General features: G+C 40.5%; 1 protein-coding gene across 1 annotated transcript in view; it reads right to left on the bottom strand.

Moving 5' to 3' along the window:
• Positions 1-22,473, bottom strand: part of CREB3L1 (cAMP responsive element binding protein 3 like 1) — a 121,315-nt gene that overhangs the window by 37,454 nt on the left and 61,388 nt on the right. The window contains exons 3-4 of the mRNA XM_060763915.2: positions 5,866-6,026; positions 3,873-3,951 (exon numbers count right to left, since the gene is read on the bottom strand). Coding sequence (XP_060619898.2) covers positions 3,873-3,951; positions 5,866-6,026 — 240 coding nt within the window. The remainder of the gene's footprint in view (positions 1-3,872; positions 3,952-5,865; positions 6,027-22,473) is intronic.

Below are 22,473 nucleotides of genomic sequence, written 5' to 3'. Positions count from 1 at the left end.
GTGTGCCACCCAAACGAGACAGGGTGAGTTCCCATCTGTCAGTTTGAGTTCTAGACTCATTTAAACAATGGCAATGGCTGTGAGTTAAAATTGGATTTTTGGGGTTTTTTATTGTATCAGAAGCGACTTTAGAATATACTGCAAGCCGCTTCTGGTGTGAGAGAAGTGGCCATCTGCAAGGATGTTGCCCAGGGGATGCCCGGATGTGTTACCATCCTGTGGGAGGCTTCTCTCATGTCCCCACATGGGAAGCTGGGGCTGACAGATGGGAACTCACCCTGTCTCATTTGGGTGGCACACACACAAAGTGATTGGTAGAGTAGATCCTTTATGATATCCTATGTCCCTGTTTTGGTATTGCCAGTTTAAAAACATTTTAAAACCAGAATTTGGACTATTACTGTCAGTAAAAGTAGATGTTCCTCATAGAAGATATTATTATTATTATTATTATTATTATTATTATTATTAGATGCACTTATTGACCGCCATTCTCAGCCCTTACGGGCGACTCATGGCGGTGTACAGTACACATAAAAAGACAGTTACAGAGGCCAGTATCAACAACATATGACTATACAACAAATACAAACTACATAAAAATCCGCTTCGTCTCTTAGTAGAATCATAGCCAGTCTCATTTTCCTTATACCATTCCAGTTCTCATTACCGTAATGTTGTTGCTTAGCACTTAATTAAATGCCCTCTCGAACAGCCAGGTCTTAAGGCTTTTTCGAAAGGACATGAGGGAGGGCGCCTGTCTGATGTGTGCCGGGAGAGTGTTCCACAGCCGGGGGGCCACCAATAATTATCTGAATAGATATAAGACAGTTCCTTGTAGAACAGGGCAATCTAGGAATAACCTGGCATTTTTATTTTGTTTGCTATTAATAAAATGATAGACACTACTGAAATTGGAAACTATTATGTCAGCTATACTAGCAGCACAAGAGAAAGAACCTGGTGCATTTTGAGTAAATATGCAGTTGAGCTACTGACTAGGAGATAATAGAGTTGTTCTATGTCAGCTATCAGGTTATTTGAAGTCTACTATTCATGCTAATTACTGTTCCCATGAAAACCTTTTATTTCAGCAAGGTATCGTTCAGACTGTATTCTTGCTTTTTTCTTATTTATTTTTTATAATAAAGTGTTTTGTATGCTTGTTCTTGATATATAAAGCTACTCCCTTCCTCTGTTCTTTTAGAAGGAGCTACATAATGTAATTGCCATTTTCCAGGGCTTTTTCACATCGCACAATTGTATCATTGTGATTCCACTTAACCATCATGACAACATCATATGGAATTTGGGATTTGGAGGGGTTTTTCGGGGGGGGGGGGGCATTTAAAAATCTCAGCCAGAGACTCTATTGGTGCCTAACCAAAATACAAATGCTAGGAGTTTACAGGATGCAACCATGCCAGTTAAACCCAAATTATAATGGAATAATTGTGTTCTGTGAAAGATCCCCCATCATGACAGCAATTCTTCCAGTTCTTTTGGACACTACGCTCTTGAAATGCCTGCCAGAACCTGGATTTGCATAAGTGCCAGCTTTCCAGTGTGATCTCCCAGTTTTCTGAACTGCTAATGAAACCTATTAAACTAGCTAAAGGCTACACTATAAAGAAATCCTGTTTTGATGAAATAAATAAGGAGTCAAGCATCCAAGAGTGTCTAATATTTTGTGTGAAACATTACTTATTCACTTCAAAATGAGTAGCCTGTACCTAAGAGAAATATTACATTTTAAAAGTAAATAAATGTGCTGGCTTCTGCTAACCAGCCCCCTTTGCAGTGTGTTATTACTGCCAAGCTGCATTCCTGATGTCATTATCCTTCTGGAAAAAAATTGAGATCCTTTACAGTGATACATAAAATCTGGTCCCATATATTTCTCTAATGACTTGCTCCTAAATAACTTACACCCCAACCCCACTAATAAAAAAAACCCATTAAATGCACTGGCAGTGGGCAGAATTTTAGATCTCATCAGGAACTGAATTACACTGTTATGGAGCTCTGCAAAGTGCCATAAAAAGAATGTGCATGGTATATGGATTTAAGGGGGAAATATCAAAATCTGATTGCTGTCTATGTTTGTAGACAGGCAAACACCTAGACAGCACAAGGTCAGTGCAGGAGATTGCTCTGTGTGAGGTGAATGGAGCCACTTCAACCTCCTCCCCTAATTTGGTTTTTTAAAAATGATATTTTTGTTGTATTAGCAATGAGAGCGTGCATGTTCCAGACTCCTGGAGCCAATTTGGTTCTTGGTGCCACACTTTTGGTTCTTTCTCAAAGCCCAGGTGAACGGACTTTAGCACAGCTGGTTAATCACCAACAGGAGTAGATCACACCAATCAAAAGGTTGGCAGTTCAAAGCCCGGGTTGCAGTGAGTACCTTTAATACAGCTCACTGTCCACTTAAGCAGTTCGAAAACAGCTGTGAGCTGTGAGTAGAGAAATTAGGCACCGTTTAAACGGGGAGGTATTTTGTGGTACTATAAAAAGGAAGTACCAGAAAATGCCAGGAATCAAAGAAAGGAGGAGGAAGTCTGTGATCAAGGGCTCTCCATCATAGAGGATTGAGCAACAGCACCTCCCTGTGGCCGGAATCAAGCACAACCTCTAGGACGCCGAAGTTGGGGAAAATGCCGACATATACCTCTATCTGTTGTCTGTCCTGTCTGTTTAACGGCATTGAATGTTTGCCGGGTATGTGTTCTGTGATCCGCCCTGAGTGTCCTTTAGGGTGAGAAGGGTGGAATTAAATGCTGTAAATAAAATAATGGCTGCTCACCCTAGTCTTGCTATTGCTATTGTTGACCACTTTAAACTTCAAGGTACCCTATATATGTATGCGTAAGCCTAGAAAAAATAGTCAAAAAATCAACACAGAACACCTGGATTGACCTATCCACAGGTCTATGTGAGTGCTGTACCTTAACTCTTATTTAAAAAAAAGGACCCACCCCCTTCTCTGAGTAGAGTCTCAAAAGGCAAGATCTTAGTCCAACCTGGAAGAACCTTTAAAAAAGTACCAGACCTTTTTACTCTCTCCATGGTGGCACCACTTCTGGTCTTTCTGAATGCTCAGGAAAGAAAATGGTAGCAGGAGCTAGAGGCTAGAGGAAAATGGTAGCAGGAGCTAGCTAAGATGGCACTGGTGTTTTCCCCTCTTCACAGACCCTCTATGTATCCACAGGTCATATCAAAATCCATAATTTTAGTCTCAAAATCTGCCATGTGAGGTTGACTCATACATGAGTATATATGGTAATTCCAAAGGTTTATGCTAACGCTAAATAGTATTTGCCACTAGCATTGCCAGATTTTCAAAACAGCATTAAGGGATAGTCAAAATTAATGACTTGTAGGGTGCCAGTCAGGAGGTGACTATGAACAAGTTTGTGCCAAATGAAAATATTTCAGTTAGTTTAGGAATATATTTCAGTGTAAAATTAACACACTGTCCATATTCATAAATTACCCAATGCACACATTTATGTCTTTCTAGATGACCTACACCCAAAATACAGGGTTTTTTTTTGACATCTCATTCAGCCTCTATAAAAAGAGACTTTCCAGCTATCAAATATATGTATTAAGGGACAAACATAAAAGACACAAGCTTTTGGACCCTCAAATTTGGGATAGCCCTTAAAATAAGGGGCACTTAGAACCTCTATTTGCCATTGTCACAGGAAAACAGCAGCATCACTGGCCCTTACCCACAATGTCTTACTCTGAGAAAGCGAGGCATTGTGGATTGGAGCTGGTAATGCATTTAAAGTGCTATCAAAAAGTATTATTTATACAGGAAAAAATGCACTTAGTGAGAACTGTGAGGCAGCTATTATTCTTACCTGTTGGCACATTTAGAAACTGGTTCACCTCTCTGGGTTCAGCTTTGATTACAGGTTGGGGTGTCATCTCTATGGGAGCCTGTGAAATAATACAGATATGGAATATATTCTTCAGCCACAATTTTTACAACCTGAGTTATTTGTTTATGTGTCCTTTAGGAAACTGGGCAAACGTTTAATATTTAAGTTCATTCCACCGTAGAATGAAAGTTTGCAAGTCATAATCGAGAGGGGGTTTACTCGACTGATTTAATGGAGCCCACTAAACCTAAAAACTATAAGTCAATGGACAGCAAAAAAGGAGTCCCATTATATTCAAGAGTTGTGTTGCACAAATTCAATTTTAATGGTAGTTTGCCACTATTGCTGATGATGCTAATTCTGTTTCCTATTTGAATGAGCAGCCATCAGTAAAAGATCGACACAGGCTTCATGTGTTTTGCAAATTTCAAGCATATCTTTCCAGAACTGAAGTTTTACATTCAGTCCTCATAAAGATTCCAACCAGACATAACTACTACTACTATTACTACTACTACTACTTTATTTTTGTATCCTGCCACCATCTCCTCGAAGGGACTCAGGGCAGCATACATGGGGTCTCAGCCCAATCAAACAAAGTAAAATATATAAAGAAAAATACATATACAAACATCATAACACATAATTAAAAACATAATTCATCATACAACAACCAGTAGCTGAGCATAATGAACGTTCCCGAGTTGAGGGACGAGGGAAGGCTTGTGCAATACGACTGCCCGAACAAGGGCTGATGGTAAAGTGGGAGAGGTAGGTGATAAATTAAGACTGAAAGGGCCAAGTCAGATTAATACAATACAACTCCAGGGCAGGGAGTCAAGAATGGGTAATACAGTACAACTCCAAGTGGAAGAGTCGAGAATGGGTTATTGCTAGGAGGGCTAGGAATTATGGTTAAAAAGGCCAATTCATTTAGTGAACAGATTAGTCAAAAGCACGTTGGAACAACCATGTTTTCGGAAAGTGGACAGGGTAGGCACTAATCTAATTTCCCTAGTGAGAGAGTTCCAGTGCCAGGGGGCCACCATTGAGAAGGCCTTCTCCCTCGTCCCCACCAACAGTGTTTGAGACGGAGGTGGGAGCAAGAGAAGGGTCTCCCCAGCAGATCTCAGAACTTGTGCAGATTCATAGGGAAAGATGCAATTGCGAAGATAGACTGGACACAAACCCAAGATACATTCTGTTGGTATTTTTTCTTTCGGATATCTCAAATATGAATGATCTGGTTTTCTTTCCAAATTTCTAGCTTAGAATGGCTTTTTTTAACCAAGATTAACCCACCCTGGACTGAATCTGGCTTTTTTGAGGGTCTCTGGATTTCCTAGACAGCCACATTCGTTTTCTTATAATAAATAAAATTTGCAGTTTCAGAGCTTTTTCCTATTCTAAAAAGTTGAAATGTGTCTTCTAAGCATTTTAAAGCAAAAACTGCTTTAAAATAAAGCTACTTCTTTTTTTAGTTATGCCAATTTTCCTCTGGCCTCATAATGGTGACTAGAGCTCAGATTCTTGACCCATTTTTCTAGTCCTCAGGACAGGAGGGAGGAATCGCAAGGCAAGAGCACCAATGTGAAGTGTGTGTGCGTGCATGCATACATCTGTGTATTTGTTAGACTACTGAATGTGAATAGCATACTCTGTGCAACTGTGGCTGATCAATATATCATGTGTCTTTGTAATGTCATCCTTGTAAAATCACCATCACTGCCTATGACATCATAAAAGTGCATTCCTAGCCCTTCTTGTATAGGGCCTTGGATAGTCCTGACATGGTAACCTTAGGCAATATGCTCTACTGGAATGTGGTGTTTACAAACATTTCTGAAAGTAATTCTGGATCTTGGGCTGAAATAGATACCCTATCTTTGATTTAAAATGAAGGATGTGAATACCAAAGCTTGAACTTTGGATGCTTTGACTATGATAGGCACTCCAGGTGCAATGGACTCACCTCTTCAGGGACTGGCAACCGTTGCACTGGGTTGAGGTTCAACATGGGTACCTCATTAGTTGACATCTGGGTCTCAGGGAGTTCAGGAGCCATATTCTGCTCTTGCTTCACCATGATGGAACAAAGCTTGTGATGGAGGGACCACATACCATTTTCCAGCTCTACAAAAAGAACCATATCAAAGTCGAGTTATAACTTAGCTATGCGGAAGGGAGATAGTGCAAGATTCATGCCTGCCTTTTCACCAAATGTTTTCTAATATAAACCACACTAGTGTCAATCTTACTAACTTTATATTTAGTAAGTCTATATTTTGTTCAGTTCTAAAATAATTGACCGTCTTACTTCTCAAGAATGAACTAGATATGTCCTTGCATGAAGGAAGAAAGGGAATTCCCTATGTAACTGCTCTCTTCTAAGCAAGGAAGCTAATAGTTCCAAGGTAATGTCCTCGGAAATGATGTTAGACATAGCTATTTTGGAAACAACCACCTATGGTCTTGCCTTGAGGAGCAAGCAAGTAAACTCAAAGAGGATTAACAGTATTTGGTGCATTGAGGAGGTCTGTGATTGAAGGTGGACTGACATATATATCATATACATTGTATTGATTAACTGATTGCCTGTATCAAAACATTTAACAAACACATTTAACACATACAGCATACAACCTACATTACAATCAAAGTTAAAATAAGCAAACTGATAACAAGGGGTCAAGATCCCGATCCAGGTCAAATATCTGCATCATCCCTACAACTTACACAATAGACTCCAAATATGTAGTTCTCAGCTGAGTTGATTTAAATAGAAAAAGGGCTGTTATGTATGTTATTTCAATATTCTGGCTGGCCAATAGAAATTTAGTTTTAATATAAGGATCCCAGTGTGTCTTTTGGAAAATGTATTGGTTTCTCTCTTTCTTATACAAGTTACAACTAAACAGTACATGTGTGATTTCTTTTACCTCTGCCACTCCACAGATACAAAATCATTCATTATATGGAACTTGGTTAAGCCTTCCAGTTCTGATGATTTTGTCCAGGTGTTCAAATCTTGTTCTGGTAAATACCCTCCTGATGTGTTTAGACATTTCTGTCTTTTGATATCGGGCTGTTTGAAAAGTATGTTTAAAATGACTTAGCCATTTCAATGAGCCAGCTTTACTGAGGGTAGCAATGTCTTTTTACATCCAGTATTCGTTATGCAACAATTTTTGGATCTAGTTCTTCTAGGAGATTTGGCTATAGAATCGGAAGTCCACAACTCCTAATGCATTTTGTCAGTTGAACTAGCCAATAATAAAACTTTATTTATATTCTGCTCTATCTCCCCAAAGGGACTCAGGGTGGATTCCAAACATAAAAAGCAAACATTCAATGCCCGAATACAACAACAATCTATCCATAATAACAAAATTTAAACAAGAGGTCTGATATTGATTTTTTTTGTCTGCTCTAACAGGCACAGTTCTGGTAGTCTGTCATTTGCCATGGCATTTGATTTTACCTAGTAGTTGTATGCCTTAATTTTGGATAAACCATCAACTGTATATATTCCCAGTTCTGCTCTTACTGTGCCAGCTGGGGTCCTTTTGACTGGCATAGATAGTTAATGTGCTCTATTTTGTTCAGAAATAAATTACTGTAAAATAATAGATTTCTGAGTTATTTTAAAGGCTATTTCAAGAATGAGCAACTGTGTAGGATACCAGGGAGCCATTTTATCTCCTTGGAGGTCACATTTCCATCAGCAGGCCCATTTTCTTCTGCAGTCCCCCACCCCAAATAGTGACAGGAGGTGATCACTTCCTGCTGTCATTTGGAGAGGAAGTTGTCATGCAGAAAGGAAGCTAAATCTAGAGCGGCATGGGAAACTCTGTCTTCTGAGAAAAGAAAGTGGACATATGCTCAAAAGGGATATCCATCTGCTATCACAACTGGTTGACACATTCTAACACAGAGTTTCTCAACCTTCCTAATGCCGCAACCCCTTACCATAAAATTTTTTTCCTTGTTACTTCATAACTGTAATTTTGATACTGTTATAAATCATCTGATATAAATCATTTGATATGCAGGATGTATTTTCCTTCACTGGACCAAATTTGGCAGACATACTCAATACGGCCAAATCAGGCCCGTAGCCAGGATTTTGATTCGGGGGGGGGAGGGCTGAGTTTGTTTTGGGGGGGGGGCTGAATCTGAGTGAAAGAGGGTCAACCCTAGCAAACCTTTTGTATTGTTGCCCCAGTACCCCCATGCATATGCGATATATTGAGTATGGTGATCAGATCATGATATCAATAAACATAACAGTTTAAATAATGCACTAGTAAGGCCTTTTCGCGAACCACCATGAGAATTTCGGGGGGGGGGGGGGCTGAAGCCCCTCAAGCTCCCCCCCCCCCACATGCCTGGCCCAAATTTGAATACTGGTGGGGTTGGGGGAGATTGATTTTGTCATTTGGGAGTTGTAGTTGCTGGGATTTATAGTAAACCTATAATCAAACAGCATTCTGAACTCCTCCAACGATGGAACTGAATAAAACTTGGTACACAGAACTCTCATGACCAACAGAAAATACTGGAAAGGTTTGGTGGGCACTGACTTTGAATTTTGGAGTTGTAGTTCACCTACACCCAGAGACCACTGTGGACTCAAACAATGATGGATCTGGACCAAACTTGGCATGAATTCTCAATCTGCCCAAATATGAACACTGGTGGAGTTTGGAGAAAATAGGCCTTGACATTTGGGAGTTGTAGATGTTGGGATTTATAGTTCACCTACAATCAAAGAGCATTCTGAACCCCATGAACGATAGAATTGGGGCAAACTTCCCAGACAGAACCCCCATGGCCAACAGAAAATGCTGTGTTTTCTGATGATCTTTGGCAACCCCTCTGACACCCCCCTTGCAACCCCCAGGTGAGAAACACTGTTCTAACAAATGGTAGGGAAGCCCTGTCATATCCCCAAACCTTATTTCATAAAATGAATGTCACTTTTAACAGTCTGTGGGATTTTTACTGTCTGTTTTATAGGAGATGAACAAGACTTGTCTGGAATCTGCAAATCTACATGTTGTTCTTTGTGTTGGCTAACTACAAATTGTCACCTCATCCTTAGCACTGATGCTTGGACACATAGGAGAATAATTGGATATTCTCCTGCAAGTTCACGATCAGCCGTACCATTCTAAGGTTAGAGGTTTGTCTTCTTTCTACTTGAACACCACAGAATACTGGCGAAATGAAAATCAGAATGTTTTAAAAATGAACTCCCCATGGTAGGTTCATCTTTAATGAAAACTTCATGTTTAGAAAGAGAACTCGTCCTATTTTCATTTTCATCTTGATCCAAGTTATGTCAAAGCAGGAGCTTTGAGTATAGAATTGACAAGTTCCTTCCTCACCAGCTGCTCTCTTTCCGACAGATGTTGGGCTCCCCAACAGATGTTACTTGCTAGAGCAGGCAGGTAACAGAGTGTGCTGCTCTTTCCTGGCAGAAGCGAACCGTAGACTCACTTACAAGCTGAAGGGAAGATTTCATGGCCAATCATGAGCTTCTTCTCTGAACTTACATCCATAAGGTAATATAGGAAAGTAGGGTAGTAAAACAGACTTGTGCCACTTTAGACTGTAGGAAGCCATATCTGAATGTTCATTTACATCGTAATACACTTTATTGATATTCTGCTTTATCTCCCCAGAAGGACTCAGAGCGGATTACAATTCACATATAGGCAAACATTCAATGCCTTTTAACACAATGAATAATGACATACAATACACAGATAAGGTAAAGGTCTTCCCCTTTGCATCTCTGGTGTCTGGAGGCGTTGCTCAACTTCCAGCCATGGGGAGGTGCTCTTGTTCCATTTTCCATGCCAATTAAAATGACATCTCCAAACCTTTTGCTGGAATGACTGCATATCTGCACAGGGTGCCCTTTTAGATTTCTGCTACTCATATCACATGCTTTTGAACTGCTAGGTTGGCAGAAGCTACAGCTGACAGTCAGGAGCTCACCTCAACTCACGGCTTCAAACTGCTAACCCTCCGGTCAGCAGCTTTTCCTGCAGCTAGCCATTTTAACCACTGTGCTACCGCGACCGTTCTAAGCAGAAAATGAGTAGGATAGAAAAAAAGGTTCTATACCAGATTATTCCTCACCGGTTATGCTCAATTTCTGTTTGCAGGGCATCTGTAAACACAGGATGGCATTCCAAAATACAGTCCCCTTTAGACTATATTAGTACATCACATTCCATTACCTTGGCACTCTAGCACATCTTTTCCCTACATATGTTGAATAAACGTCAGTGTTTCAAAGTGAGGGATTTACCTTGTAGAAATTTATAAAGTATTTAACTTGTAGAAACTCACCTTTCCATATACGTTATATTTCTGCTTAGAAAAATTCTCATGGTCTTCATGGGTGGCAGCTTTACTCTGCTACCATGTTCTCCTTGAGAAGCATGGAGAGCTGCCAAACATTTTAATGGACTTTCCCAGAGGCAAATTCAGGAGCAGTCTAATGGCAGTGATTTACTACCACGCCCGTAGCCAGGATTTTGATTCGGGGGGGGGGGGTGAATTTTTTTAGGGGGGGTTTCGGGGGGGGTCTGAGTTTCGGGGGTGAGCTGAGTCTGAGTGAAAGAGGGTCTAGCCTAGCAAACCTTTTGTATCATTACCCTGATACCCCCATGCATATGAGAATTTCGGGAGAGGCTGAAGCCCCTCAAGCCCCCCCCCCCAGCTACATGCCTGTTTACCACCAATCATACCTGGTAATTGAGAAGAAGTGGAGTGTATGTCTGGATTGTTCCTAGGCCATGTACACAAAAGGAAAAAAGGGTACAAATGTGCCCTGTAGTCTACACATGGTTAACAACCTTTTCCTTGGTATATAATTCTTTATCCTGCACATTATCCCATACCCTCTCTCCATTACTGCAGCTGGTAATAATTTTATTCCTAATGTTTACAGCCCAGCCATGGTGCCAGTAATTTACTGCCACAGTTAGAGGATCGCAGCTTGATTGAGTCTGAATTGATGTTTTTATACGTGCATGTGTTTTATTTTGATGCAGTTTGAATCTGATCAATAGGTACCATTTTGGAGTGAAGGTAATGGCGCTCCATGCAGTCATGCTGGCCACATAACCTTGGAGATGTCTATGATCAGCACTGGCTCTTCGGCTTAGAAATGGAGATGAGCACCAACCCCCAGAGTTGGACACAACTAGACTTAATGTCAAAGGAAAACCTTTACCTTTATTTTGTTGTATTTTATATTGTGTTCACTTTTATGTTTGCTTTTAGGCACTTTGTGCCGTCTGTAAGTCGCTTCAAGTCCCTCCAAGAAGATGGTGGCGGGATATATGAAGAAAGTTATTATTATTATTATTATTATTATTATTATTATTTATTTTACTGACACAAAAACGCAGTGTGTTACAGCAAACGAGATCTATATGCTGGATTTTGTATCACAAAATCACAAGTCAAACACTTCCCAAGCGTCTAGGACTGTGTGATGTATTTTTGAATGATGATGATGATGATGATGATTATTATTATTATTATTTATATACTTGGAAGTAAAAAGTTACAGGTACTCACTGGGTGACCATGGGTAAGTCCCAGCCCTAGAAAACCCTGTAACAGGATTTGCTTTAGATTCATCATAAGACTTGAAAAGCACATAACAATAACAGTGTTACAGGAGTTAGGCTGAGATGATGAAGGGATAACAAAGTGAAATTTTAAAAGCAATGTACCATATAAGACTGGTGCTTTCTTTGATTGGCATAACAAAAAGCACTTTCAAGTTATCTGCAGAAGCTACTCTTGAAGGCATTTTCTCAGAAATTTTTCAACCCTTATGCCATCCTCTGATCAAAAGGTCTTTCCCACCTCTTCAAAATTTGCAGAAAAGTAATGCCCAGCACAAGTAATGGAAAGAGGAAATTTGTTCCATCCATACAAAGAAAGCTGTTTTTTCAATACTATAACAAGTAATGTTCCTTCTGTAGCCAAAATGGAACTAGGGACCCAACACAGCAGAGTGTTTTTTCATTTACCGTGTCAGAAGCAAGTTGAGGGTTCAGTTATAATATATTTTTTTAAAAAAACAAAGTTTAAAAACTTGGCATTATACTAAATGTCCTTTGGAGTACCTGTGGTGTTGATGTAAGAATGTCTGTGGATTGCTCTTCTCCACACTCGCATGTTGTAGACTCTACTTTGTAGCCCCATTTCTGAAGATTGGCTCTGCACCTCGTGGTGCCAGAGCGCAGCCTGTTCAGCATCTTCCAGGTTTCTGTATGCTCAGGTAGGAGTTTCTCATCTGGTCTTAGCCACTGATTGAGGTGCTGGGTTTTAACCTGCCACTTTTGGACTCTCGCTCACTGAGGTGTTCGAAAGCTATTTCTTGATTTGAGGCGTTGGCGTGCTGGCTGATATCCAAACAGTCCAGATATCAGCAGAGTGGTATGAGTACTGGACTAGGACTCTGGGAGTCCAGGGTTTAATTCCCATCTCAGCCATGGGAACCCTTTAGGTGACATTGGGAATATATATATATATATATATATATATATATATATGTGTGTGTGTGTGTGTGTGTGTATATATATATCAGATGAAGATAAAGGCTATGACAAATTTTCGGAATAAATCTTTCCAAGACAATACTACCATAGCAAGCTTGATATAGCAAGTTGGGGTCCATTTGAATGCATATAACAAATTCATCAGCATAAAGAGAAACAACAAACAGGACTGTGGGAAGTTCAACAAATCTTTGGGGGGGGGGGGATAAAAAATATGCATTGGAGCACCCTCTGAAAACAGTCTAATTAAGACTAAAAGTGCTTTTGTGCTCTTTCTCTTTCTTTCCTTTTGTATGGGAAGACATTAAGAATAAGTGAAGGAAAGGGGAATGAGATGGAATATCTTGACAGAAGGTATGGGTTCCTGGTTCTCTGTAATCCTGAAAAGGAGCCATTCCTGCTGCAAGATTTTGTTGCAGGAGCTACTTATAAATAAACAAATGTATTATTGGTGTAACCATCATCATATAAGAGCTTTAAAAAAATCCTCAACACCCAAGGGAAGAGTTTCTGGAAATGTGATCCCAGAATGATCCTGTTTTCTGCCTCTATATATCAAGACACAAAAAAGCTTGTGACACACACTGTTAGAGAGTTAAGCTAATTTATGGGCGGCTTACATAAATTAGAACAGCGCCAAGAATATGCTGAATCCAGAGCACATATAATGCCAGGGGGTTGAAAGTCATCTTTCTCTTTTTCACTTGCGCTAATAAGCTCTGGAATATACCATTGTCAGTCATGGGTTGAACTTCAAAATAATACGATTAAAAGCTGATTATAATTTTAAGAGACAATAGACTCAATCTATTTTCATGTAACTAGTACTGGAACCATTACTTATGAAGACAGAAAGCACATACCAAAATTTTAATTTGAGGATTGAGAATCAAACTAAGTATATACCTTTCCCATGTGTATCTGCCCCTAACCCCATACAAATAGGGGTGAAGCGGATATTACTTTGAAAATAAAAGGAAGGGCGTGTGTACATGAACTAATCCCAGGGAGAGAGAAATGTATTTTTTTGGACTACAATATGCTAATTTCCTCAGACAGCATGGCCACTAGCCATGTTAGATGAAGGTTTCTGGAAGTTATAATCCAAGAAGAGTTATTGACTTTGTCATGAAGTTCACTTTCCATCAGCCTGGTGCCAAGTGAATCTAACTTACAGAAAGATGCTGGTGGGAAGGGACTGTGTGAACCACGGGGAAGACTGAGCAACCCTTTATGCTTTGTTTTGAGAGAGAGGACTAAAGGGACAAAGTCCCAGTGGAATGAATCTTTCACCGTGAGAGCCAGTATGATATGAGGTTAAAAGTATTGGGGAAAGGTTGGGGTTGTATGAATGTAAATCCCCAGTTGTCAATTAAACTCACTGACTGGCTCTTGGTCTTTCAGTCATTAATCTAACATCATGTGAGATTTTTTTAAAAAAAATTGAAGTCATATTTATTTATTGTTTAGCACACTTATACCCCACTTATACCTCACTTATACCCCACTCTTCACCCCATTTTGGGTCTGCATGGGGTGCAGACCCAAAATTAGAAAGAACATTGTCCCTGGCCTTGTCTTACTCAACTGCGGAGTATAAATGCCCTGTTTGGCACAAGTCTGCCCATGCGAAGCAGGTGAATATAGCATTAAACGAAACATGCAGAATAATTGCAGGATGTCTCAAACCTACACCTATTGATAAACTCTATAAGTTAGCTAGCATTGCCGCCCCCCGCCCCCCCATGTGCAATGGGAAGTTTCTGCTGTGAGAGGAACACCGTTGAACACCGTGAAAGCCATCCACTGCATGTCTATCAGCCTCCTTCCAGTAGTCACAAATCAAGGAAAAGCTTCATGGGAACCACCACTCCTTTTAATGTCCCCCCAGCAACAGCAAGAGTATTCCTCTGGGCAGCTAAACCAGGAAATCCCAACTGGATGGCCCCCATGAGGGTCTGCCTCCAGGGGCAAACCAAGAATGGGCAACTTGGAAGTCCTGAACAGACTCAGAAGTGGAGCGAATAGATCAAAACACAACCTGGCAAAATGGCACTACCTAGAAGAATCCTCCACCTTGTGCAACTGTGGGGAAAACAATAACTCAGCATCTGTATGCTTGCCCACAATACCATATCTCATGCACAGAGGAAGAACTGTTTAAAGCTACAGACAACGTTGTCTAAAGCTACAGACAACGCTGTCGCCCATTTTTGGTCTAAAATTATTTAGCTGGTTGTGCTCCCTCTATTTTATTAGTTTTCTACTTATTTATGCAATGCGTTTGACACAAAATAAACAAAGCCCATTCTTCACCCTACTCTTGACTAACTTCCTGTTTTCAGGTTTACAATCTAAATCAGGGGTCCTCAAACTAAGGCCCGGGGGCTGGATACGGCCCTCCAAGGTCATTTACCCAGCCCTCGCACAAGGTCAACCTAAGTCTGAAATGACTTGAAAGCACACAACAACAACAATCCTATCTCATCAGCCAAAAGCAGGCCCACACTTCCCATTGAAATACTAATAAGTTTATATTTGTTAAAATTGTTCTTCATTTTAATTATTGTATTGTTTTAAGTGTTTTTTGCACTACAAATAAGATATGTGCAGCGTGCATAGGAATTCATTCATGCGTTTTTCAAATTATAATCTGGCCCTCCAACAGTCTGAGGGACTGCGACCTGGCCCTCTGTTTAAAAGGTTTGAGGACCCCTGATCTAAATCAACAACAACCAGGAAGCACAAGAAAACAGTTGTTCTCAAAGAAATAGTTGTATTGGGACCTTATCACATAAGGCACATAAATTTCTATTACAACAGGATAATCATGTGTTTGTCCAGAATTAAAGAATGTCATTCATGACATTCTTGCTGATGGTTCTCATCTCAATTATCAATGGAATACACCTTTTCACTGACAGGAAAAAAAGAACATTACTAGCTCTCAATATTGTTGCTTTTGCAGAGCCCCTGCTAGTGCAGTGGGTTAAACCATTGAGCTGCTGAACTTGCTAACCAAAAGGTCGCAGGTTCGAATCCGGAGAGCAGAGCGAGCTCCCGCTGTTAGTCCCAACTTCTGCCAACCTAGCAGTTCAAAAACATGCAAATGTGAGTAGATCAATAGGTACGGCTCCAACATGAAAGTAACGACACTCCATGCAGTCATGCCAGCCACATGACCTTGGAGATGTCTATGGACAACACCGGCTCTTTGGCTTGGAAATGGAGATGAGCACCAACCTCCAAAGTCAGACATAACCGGACTTAATGTCAAGAGAAAACTTATACCTTTATTGTTGCTTTTCCACCTCTGCCTCTGATACAATGGGCTGATACCCTTCAGCTGCAGTTCGACACCAGCAGCCATGTGGTATGGCTAGATATAATTCTTCTCCTCTCCCCTTTCCTCCCCCTCATAATTCCCAAGCACATTATCCCTTTCTTTTTTCATTTCTTTACCTGTTGAACAAGGGAGTAGCTTCACTGTTCCTTCAGGAAAAATAAAACCCTATTAGTAATGCCTTCCTTGACTTATTGCCTCAGCAAAATAAGTCTCAACCATCACTACTACCACCTCAAGAGTAAAAACCCTGCTTTTCTAATCAATTTGAGCTGTGAGATCATGGTGATAAAGTCCTTAGTCTTTCAATGTATAAAAAGGAGGAAGGCAGGGGCAGAAAAAAAGAAACGTGGCATCAGTTTAACACTGTTTCTTCTTATGCGTGAGCATTCCTGGATGTAAACCACTTCTTCAGTGACACGTAGAAATCCACTAGATCCAGCACTAGATATATAAAACCACCTTGACTAGTAACTACTGGTTGAGCCATCCTACTAGAATTTATCTTTTAAAGTCATCCAAGCCAATGAGGAAAGGAGACACAGTTTATCAAAAATATCAGAACTATTAATTAATTCAAATATTCCTGTGTGTAGAAATCTCAGGGCCTTTCCACACATATAACTCATAATATCAAGGCAGAAAATCTCACAATATCTGCTTTGAAATGGGTTATTTGAACCCAACACTGCCATATATCCCAGTTCAAAGCAGATAATGTTCAAAGATATCCGCATAGCTAGCCATACATTTCCCCTTTATATTTCTGTATAAGTGCAGAGTCCACAATTTTAATCCTTTTCACTATTTTGCACCAATGACCCATCCCCAGTCATGTATGTGAATATTTGTATTTCTACTTTAAGTGTATGGAGCCAATCACTCTTCTTGTCCCATGCATCTGCATTTCCTTAGGACAGAAGCCTTGTACAACCTGTTCTGTCCATTACTAACTATCCCTACAGCACCACAGCAGTGCTGCCTTGGCCAGGGGGAAGCTGGTGGAATAATAATAATCATCATCATCATCATCATCATCATCATCATCATCATCATAGCAGGGAAAGTCTTCATCAGAGCACACGTAAGTGATCTTTTGTGTGAGAATAGATGTTTTAAAAAGATGATGACAAACGCTTGAATCTGGGAAGGCTTTCACAACTGATACACCCACATTCCATCAGCACACTGGAGATGTTCAAGGAAGAAATAATCTGTAAAACATTGAAAAGATAGTTGCTCCCTGCTGTGCTCAGGACACCAAGAACACTGGCTTGAGCAATTTTCCATGGATGCTATGTATGCAGTCAGATATTTGGAATGTGTATGATAGACAAAAAAGACTCATAATCTACGGATATAAGAAGCTATTGAACTTACGCAATTGCATAAGTGTATGGAATCATAGAGTTGGAAGAGACCTCATGGGCCATCCAGTCCAACCCCCTGCCAAGAAGTAGGAAAATCGTATGGCAATGCAGAGAGTGGAACTGTCAGGAAAAACAATTACACACCCTCCAGCATTTCACAGGTCAAAACTGAGACGCATGTGGCCAAGCAATATCAGACTGTGGTCAAAATGGCAGAAATGATTAATGCGAGAGCAGATACAGACTAGGGGTGTCTGTAGCAGTTTGCTTTTGCTTAAACCTACTGGAGAAGGAAAGACATCACTCCACTTCTCCATTCCTGCCAGATTACCAGTGTGCAAATTACTTTTTCCTTTTGAACTTAGCCTGGAGCAATTGAAATAAAGGGAGAAGTGGAAAAGAGGGAATGGGAGATTTTAAAAGCTGATGATGAAATCTACTCCAGAATGAAGGAGCCCTGTTGTGCAACTTGTAAGGTGCTAGGATATATCTTCAGTTAAGATGCAGGATTCCCGCCCATCCAGTTTGATTAGTTACTTCCATTACTGTTCTCAAATTTGACTTGGGAGGAGCAGGATTTAGGAAGCTTTGTCCTGGGCAAAGGACCATGGAAGGAGTATAAACAAGGAGTATATACATTCTGTTCTAGCAAAGTGAATGAAGTAATCACAACATGCACTGGATTTATCACACTACAATCATGTATGTTGTTGTTGTTGTTGTTGTTGTTGTCTGTCTTCACATCATTTCTGACTTAAGACAACCCTAAGGTGAATCTATCATGAGGTTTTCTAAGACTGAAAGTAGGAGTTGCCCAAGTTCACCCAGAGCCCTTCCAAACAGGCCCTATATCCCAGGATCTGATCCTAGGTTTTCTGTTTATCCCAGAATACCTGGCAGTGGGTATCTGTGCTGGCACGGCAGTGCCAGGAGATTTGAATTTCTTTTTCTTGCACTGCTAGTTTGTATGAATTTATTTAAGCCATGCTTTTTGCAATCAGGTAGCTTCCCCGGGTTGCAGCCATAGGGCCAGCAACCTGGCAATCATCGTTAGAGTCTTTAGACCAGCCCCTTTTCCCAGGGTTTTGGAGGCAAAGGAGGACCTTTGTTCAGTCTCACTGTTTGAAGCCTAACAGCAGGACGTGTGGAATTCTCTTTCCCACCTGCACAAAGGCTTCACTTCTCACAGCTCTGGGAGGGGGGGGGGAGTAAAGGGATAATCCCACAGCTTTTGCTGGGGGAATACAACCAGCCTTTGCTGGAGCAACAGGACAGTTCCTACAGCCTTCGTGGAGTAAAACACCTTTCAGCTTAGCAGATCTACAGCAACCATTGTCTGGTAAGGGACCACTCGGGCTATCCATAAAGTAGCTTGGAGCCGGGAGTAGGGGCCTCACGCCAGCAAGGTAAAGAAAGATTGCCCAGGGAGGGGTCAGAAGATTTCCCTAGGAAGAAAGGAACAGTTTACCACCAGTTGATTGCAGATTGAGGAAGCTACCGGTTTTCCAAGGTTATAAAGCGTTTAATTCATTTGTTTGAAGATTTAAGCCCAAATAAAGAAATTTGTTGAACTTGTTTTGAGCCTCAATAGAACTCTGTGTTGGAAAATCTAAGGGGCCCTTCAGCTGAGGCACCCCAGCGTCCCGTTGGGCATACAGAAGGCACGTCCTGTAAACAGACATTATTTCAGGCCCAGCGTGCGACAGCACAGTATCCATATAATACAATTTAAAGCAGAAAATCTGGAGTCACATCATGATATATAGGGCCTTTCTGGAAGGGCCCCCAGTGGGTTTCTATGGTCATGCAGTGAAGCAAACTCTGATCTTCAGAGTTGTAGTCCACTACACCACTAGCAGCAATTTCAGTTCTCCAGTTGCTAGCACACAAATTACACAAACACATCGAGCATAACCTCCAGGTGCCAAAGTTGGAAATGCCAAAAAAGCTCTGTCTGTCTGTCTGTCTGTCTGTCTTGTATGTCTAAAAAACAGCACTGAATGTTTGCTGTGTATGTGTGTATTGTGATCTGTCGTGAGTCCCCTTTGGGGTGAGAGGGGCGGAATATAAATACTGTAAAGAAATAAAGAAATACATGTCTGCTGGCAATGCTTGTTTCAGGTGCTGGGATTGATAGTCCAAAAATAGCTTTTTCTGAGCTGTCTTCTAAGGATGATGGAACACAATGCCATCATCTGCAATCTTCAGGCGAAGCAGTTCAATAAAAGTTTTACTATGTTAAAAATTCCATGTGACATAATTCCACACATGTTCAGGGCTTAAAATCATGTTAAGCTATGTTAACCAATTTCAACCTGTCATTTTCATATATGTTTTTAGCATTTCAAAGTTCATTGTATTTTTATGCTGTTGAAATTACCCAGATTGGTTCACCACGCTGAGATCTTTAGATAGAGGGCAGGATATAAATAGTTAAATAAATAAACACTCTTTTTTCCATGCAGTCATATAATGAAAAACCCAGAAACCTACAAAAGCAATTTGCGTCCTTGCCTCCTCCCTTGTTCATGTTTGGGTGTCACTCAACCTGGACAACCAATGACCACATCAGGGAAACGTATTCCCTGCTTTTGCTAAAGGGAAGGTCCTCTTTTGGTTCAGTCTCTTGTATATACTGAATCTCTGCCATTCCCTTTTCAGGCCAACTGTTGTCCTTCAACCACCGGGACACCCACATGGTCCCGCAAATTACAGGGTCTGCTGCTGGGATTGCTCTAAAAATATCTTGTCATCATGAATTATCCCAAAATGAATTGTTTTAAAAATAGGCTTTGAAATGACTGTTCCTCTCCGTCTCCTGCGGAGAAGTCCACTGGTAAGAAAGAAAGCCACTTAGTCTTCTACAAGCACCAATGAGCCCTGGCTGGAGGCAGCAGCCCCTGCTCCTTCCACGCCCAAGACCCAAGTGCCAGAGAAGGCTCAGACATCTGGGCACCCACACCCAATAACCTCAAAATCCCTCTAGACTGTGACTGTGGCTTGCCAGAAGAGGGAAGGAAGAGGGTAAGAGGACACCTTTTACTAGGCCTCCTTCTTGGAGTGGGAATGGTGCGCTCCACCGGATTTTTCCAGCCAGGTAGCAGAAGGTTAGGCTTTAATGCACAGAGAGCAGCTTTGATTACTGGAGCAGACTTGTTTTCTATTGCTTCAAAAAGCAGGACCTGAACCAATGCATGGAAACTGAAGAGAAGCCGCCCTTTCAGATAAACACTAGGAGAAACAGTCTGACAATAAGAGCTGCTTGGCAGTAGAAGAGAGACCATCTTGGCGAGTGGTGAGTTTGCCTTGTCTGCAGGTATTTAAGCAGAGGCTGAAAGGCAATCTGGCAGGGATGTTTTTGTCACATCTTGAATGTATAAGATTCAATTCTGAATAAATTAAATGACTTCCAAGATTGCTTCCATTTATAGCAGTGGTTCTCAACCTTCCTAATGCTGGGACCCTTTAATATTTATTTATTTATTTACTGTATTTGTATACCACTCTTCTCAGCCCTCAGGGCGACTCAGAGCGGTTAACAAAGCAAATACAATACTTAAACATGATAAAAACAGTTAAAAACAAGTTTAAAAAATAACATTATAACAATCAATAAACATCATAATACAGTTCCTCGTGTTGTGGTGACCACCAAGCATAACATTATTTTCGTTGCTACTTCATAACAAGAACTAAAACATGGTCCGCCTCACTGTTACTACACCATTGCAAGGAGATCAACTGGTCTCGCAAAACCTTCTTATCATGCTGAGGCTTATTGAACATGGTTTTCTGTGAACATGGCGAGGAGATGGTGAACACTGGATGGCATATGTTCTCTATCAGAAACTACAGTTGATGTGGTCTATCCAATGCAACTTTCTGAATCAGCACATCAGATAACCAAGCCGAATCTAAAGTTGACCAAAAACTGATCTGAAATCCTTTTGGTACTAATGTTGGAGAGCAGTCCCTGGTCAAAGTGGTCCCTGGTCAAAAAAAAGTTGGAAACCACTGGTGTAAGGTAAGAGTCAGACTCAGCCATGCATTCACTGACCACACAACATCAACATGTGAAAAATTATTTGCATCATACTGTGTTTGACTGGAGTCTGGTCTCTTTAGGATTTCATCAAGATTAATTCAGTTTCCCTATATTTTAAGCTGGATATTCTAGTAACAATCCAAAAGAGGAAAACATTGCTAGGTTCCATTATTTTTCCCCATTATTTGCCAAAATCAACAATTATTTGACTCTAATTCTGAGAGAAAATTGAATATAAATAAAATAAAATATATATCCCCTGTATTTGCCTACATTTTTGTTTATATTCATGCTGGACACAATAAATAAATATTCGTTCATTTCTGGACTTGATTAAGATGGAGGCAGAATGAACTAGAAGCAAATTGTTGTGTATTTCCAAAAATGTTTGCATATTAACTATAGCTCAGAAGAGAGCAAATTTTAGGCAACCAGCATTGGTTTAAAATGTGGAAACGTGTCTAACAATGTTTAGCAAATATAATGAGTGAGAGGTCAGCTTACTGGACAAGATCCAAGGTGGAAATTGTTAGTTATCACATTAAATGACTGTAAGACATAAATGTTTCCCCTTTCTTAAACCAGTCAGTGGGTGACTCTGCTGTGAGTCATGAAGCCAAAGCCCCTGTTTAGTCTGCCGTTGTTGCAGACCCTAACGGGGAAACAGAAATCATTCCTACATCTAAGTATTTTACACCATGTATCAGAGCTTTGCTTTCATTAGAAATGGTTACATTATTGCTGCTCTGATCAAAGGAAAACACTAAAGAAGGCAAATCAGAATTGTTTCTGTTTTGCTAAAATCCCCTCCATAATCTTGTGTATGTCTTTGTTATTGTTGCATGTCTTCAAATTGTTTCCAGCTTACGGTGATACCAAGTCAAATGTATTATGGGCATTTCCTGGCAAGATTTGTTCAGAGGAGGTTTGTCTTCCTCTGAGAGAATATGACTTGTTTACGGTCGCCCAGTGGGTTTCTGTGGTTGAGTAATGATTTGTCCCCAGCGCAATAGATTCCTTGGGGCATCTATATTGAAGCACCAATGCAGTTCAACACCACTTTAGCTGTCCTAACTCAATGTGTAGAATCATAGCAAATGTAGTTTGGTTAGGCACCAGCACTCTTTGGCAGTGAAGGCTAAAGAACTTGTAAAATTACCATTTCCATGATTCCACAGCATAGAGTATTTGCACTACAGGATTTCAACATAGCTATATTTAAGTTTGC

The sequence above is a fragment of the Anolis sagrei genome, chromosome 1 (genome assembly GCF_037176765.1).
Source record: "Anolis sagrei isolate rAnoSag1 chromosome 1, rAnoSag1.mat, whole genome shotgun sequence".
Taxonomy (NCBI): domain Eukaryota; kingdom Metazoa; phylum Chordata; class Lepidosauria; order Squamata; family Dactyloidae; genus Anolis; species Anolis sagrei.
This window is presented reverse-complemented; position numbering and strand designations above follow the sequence as displayed.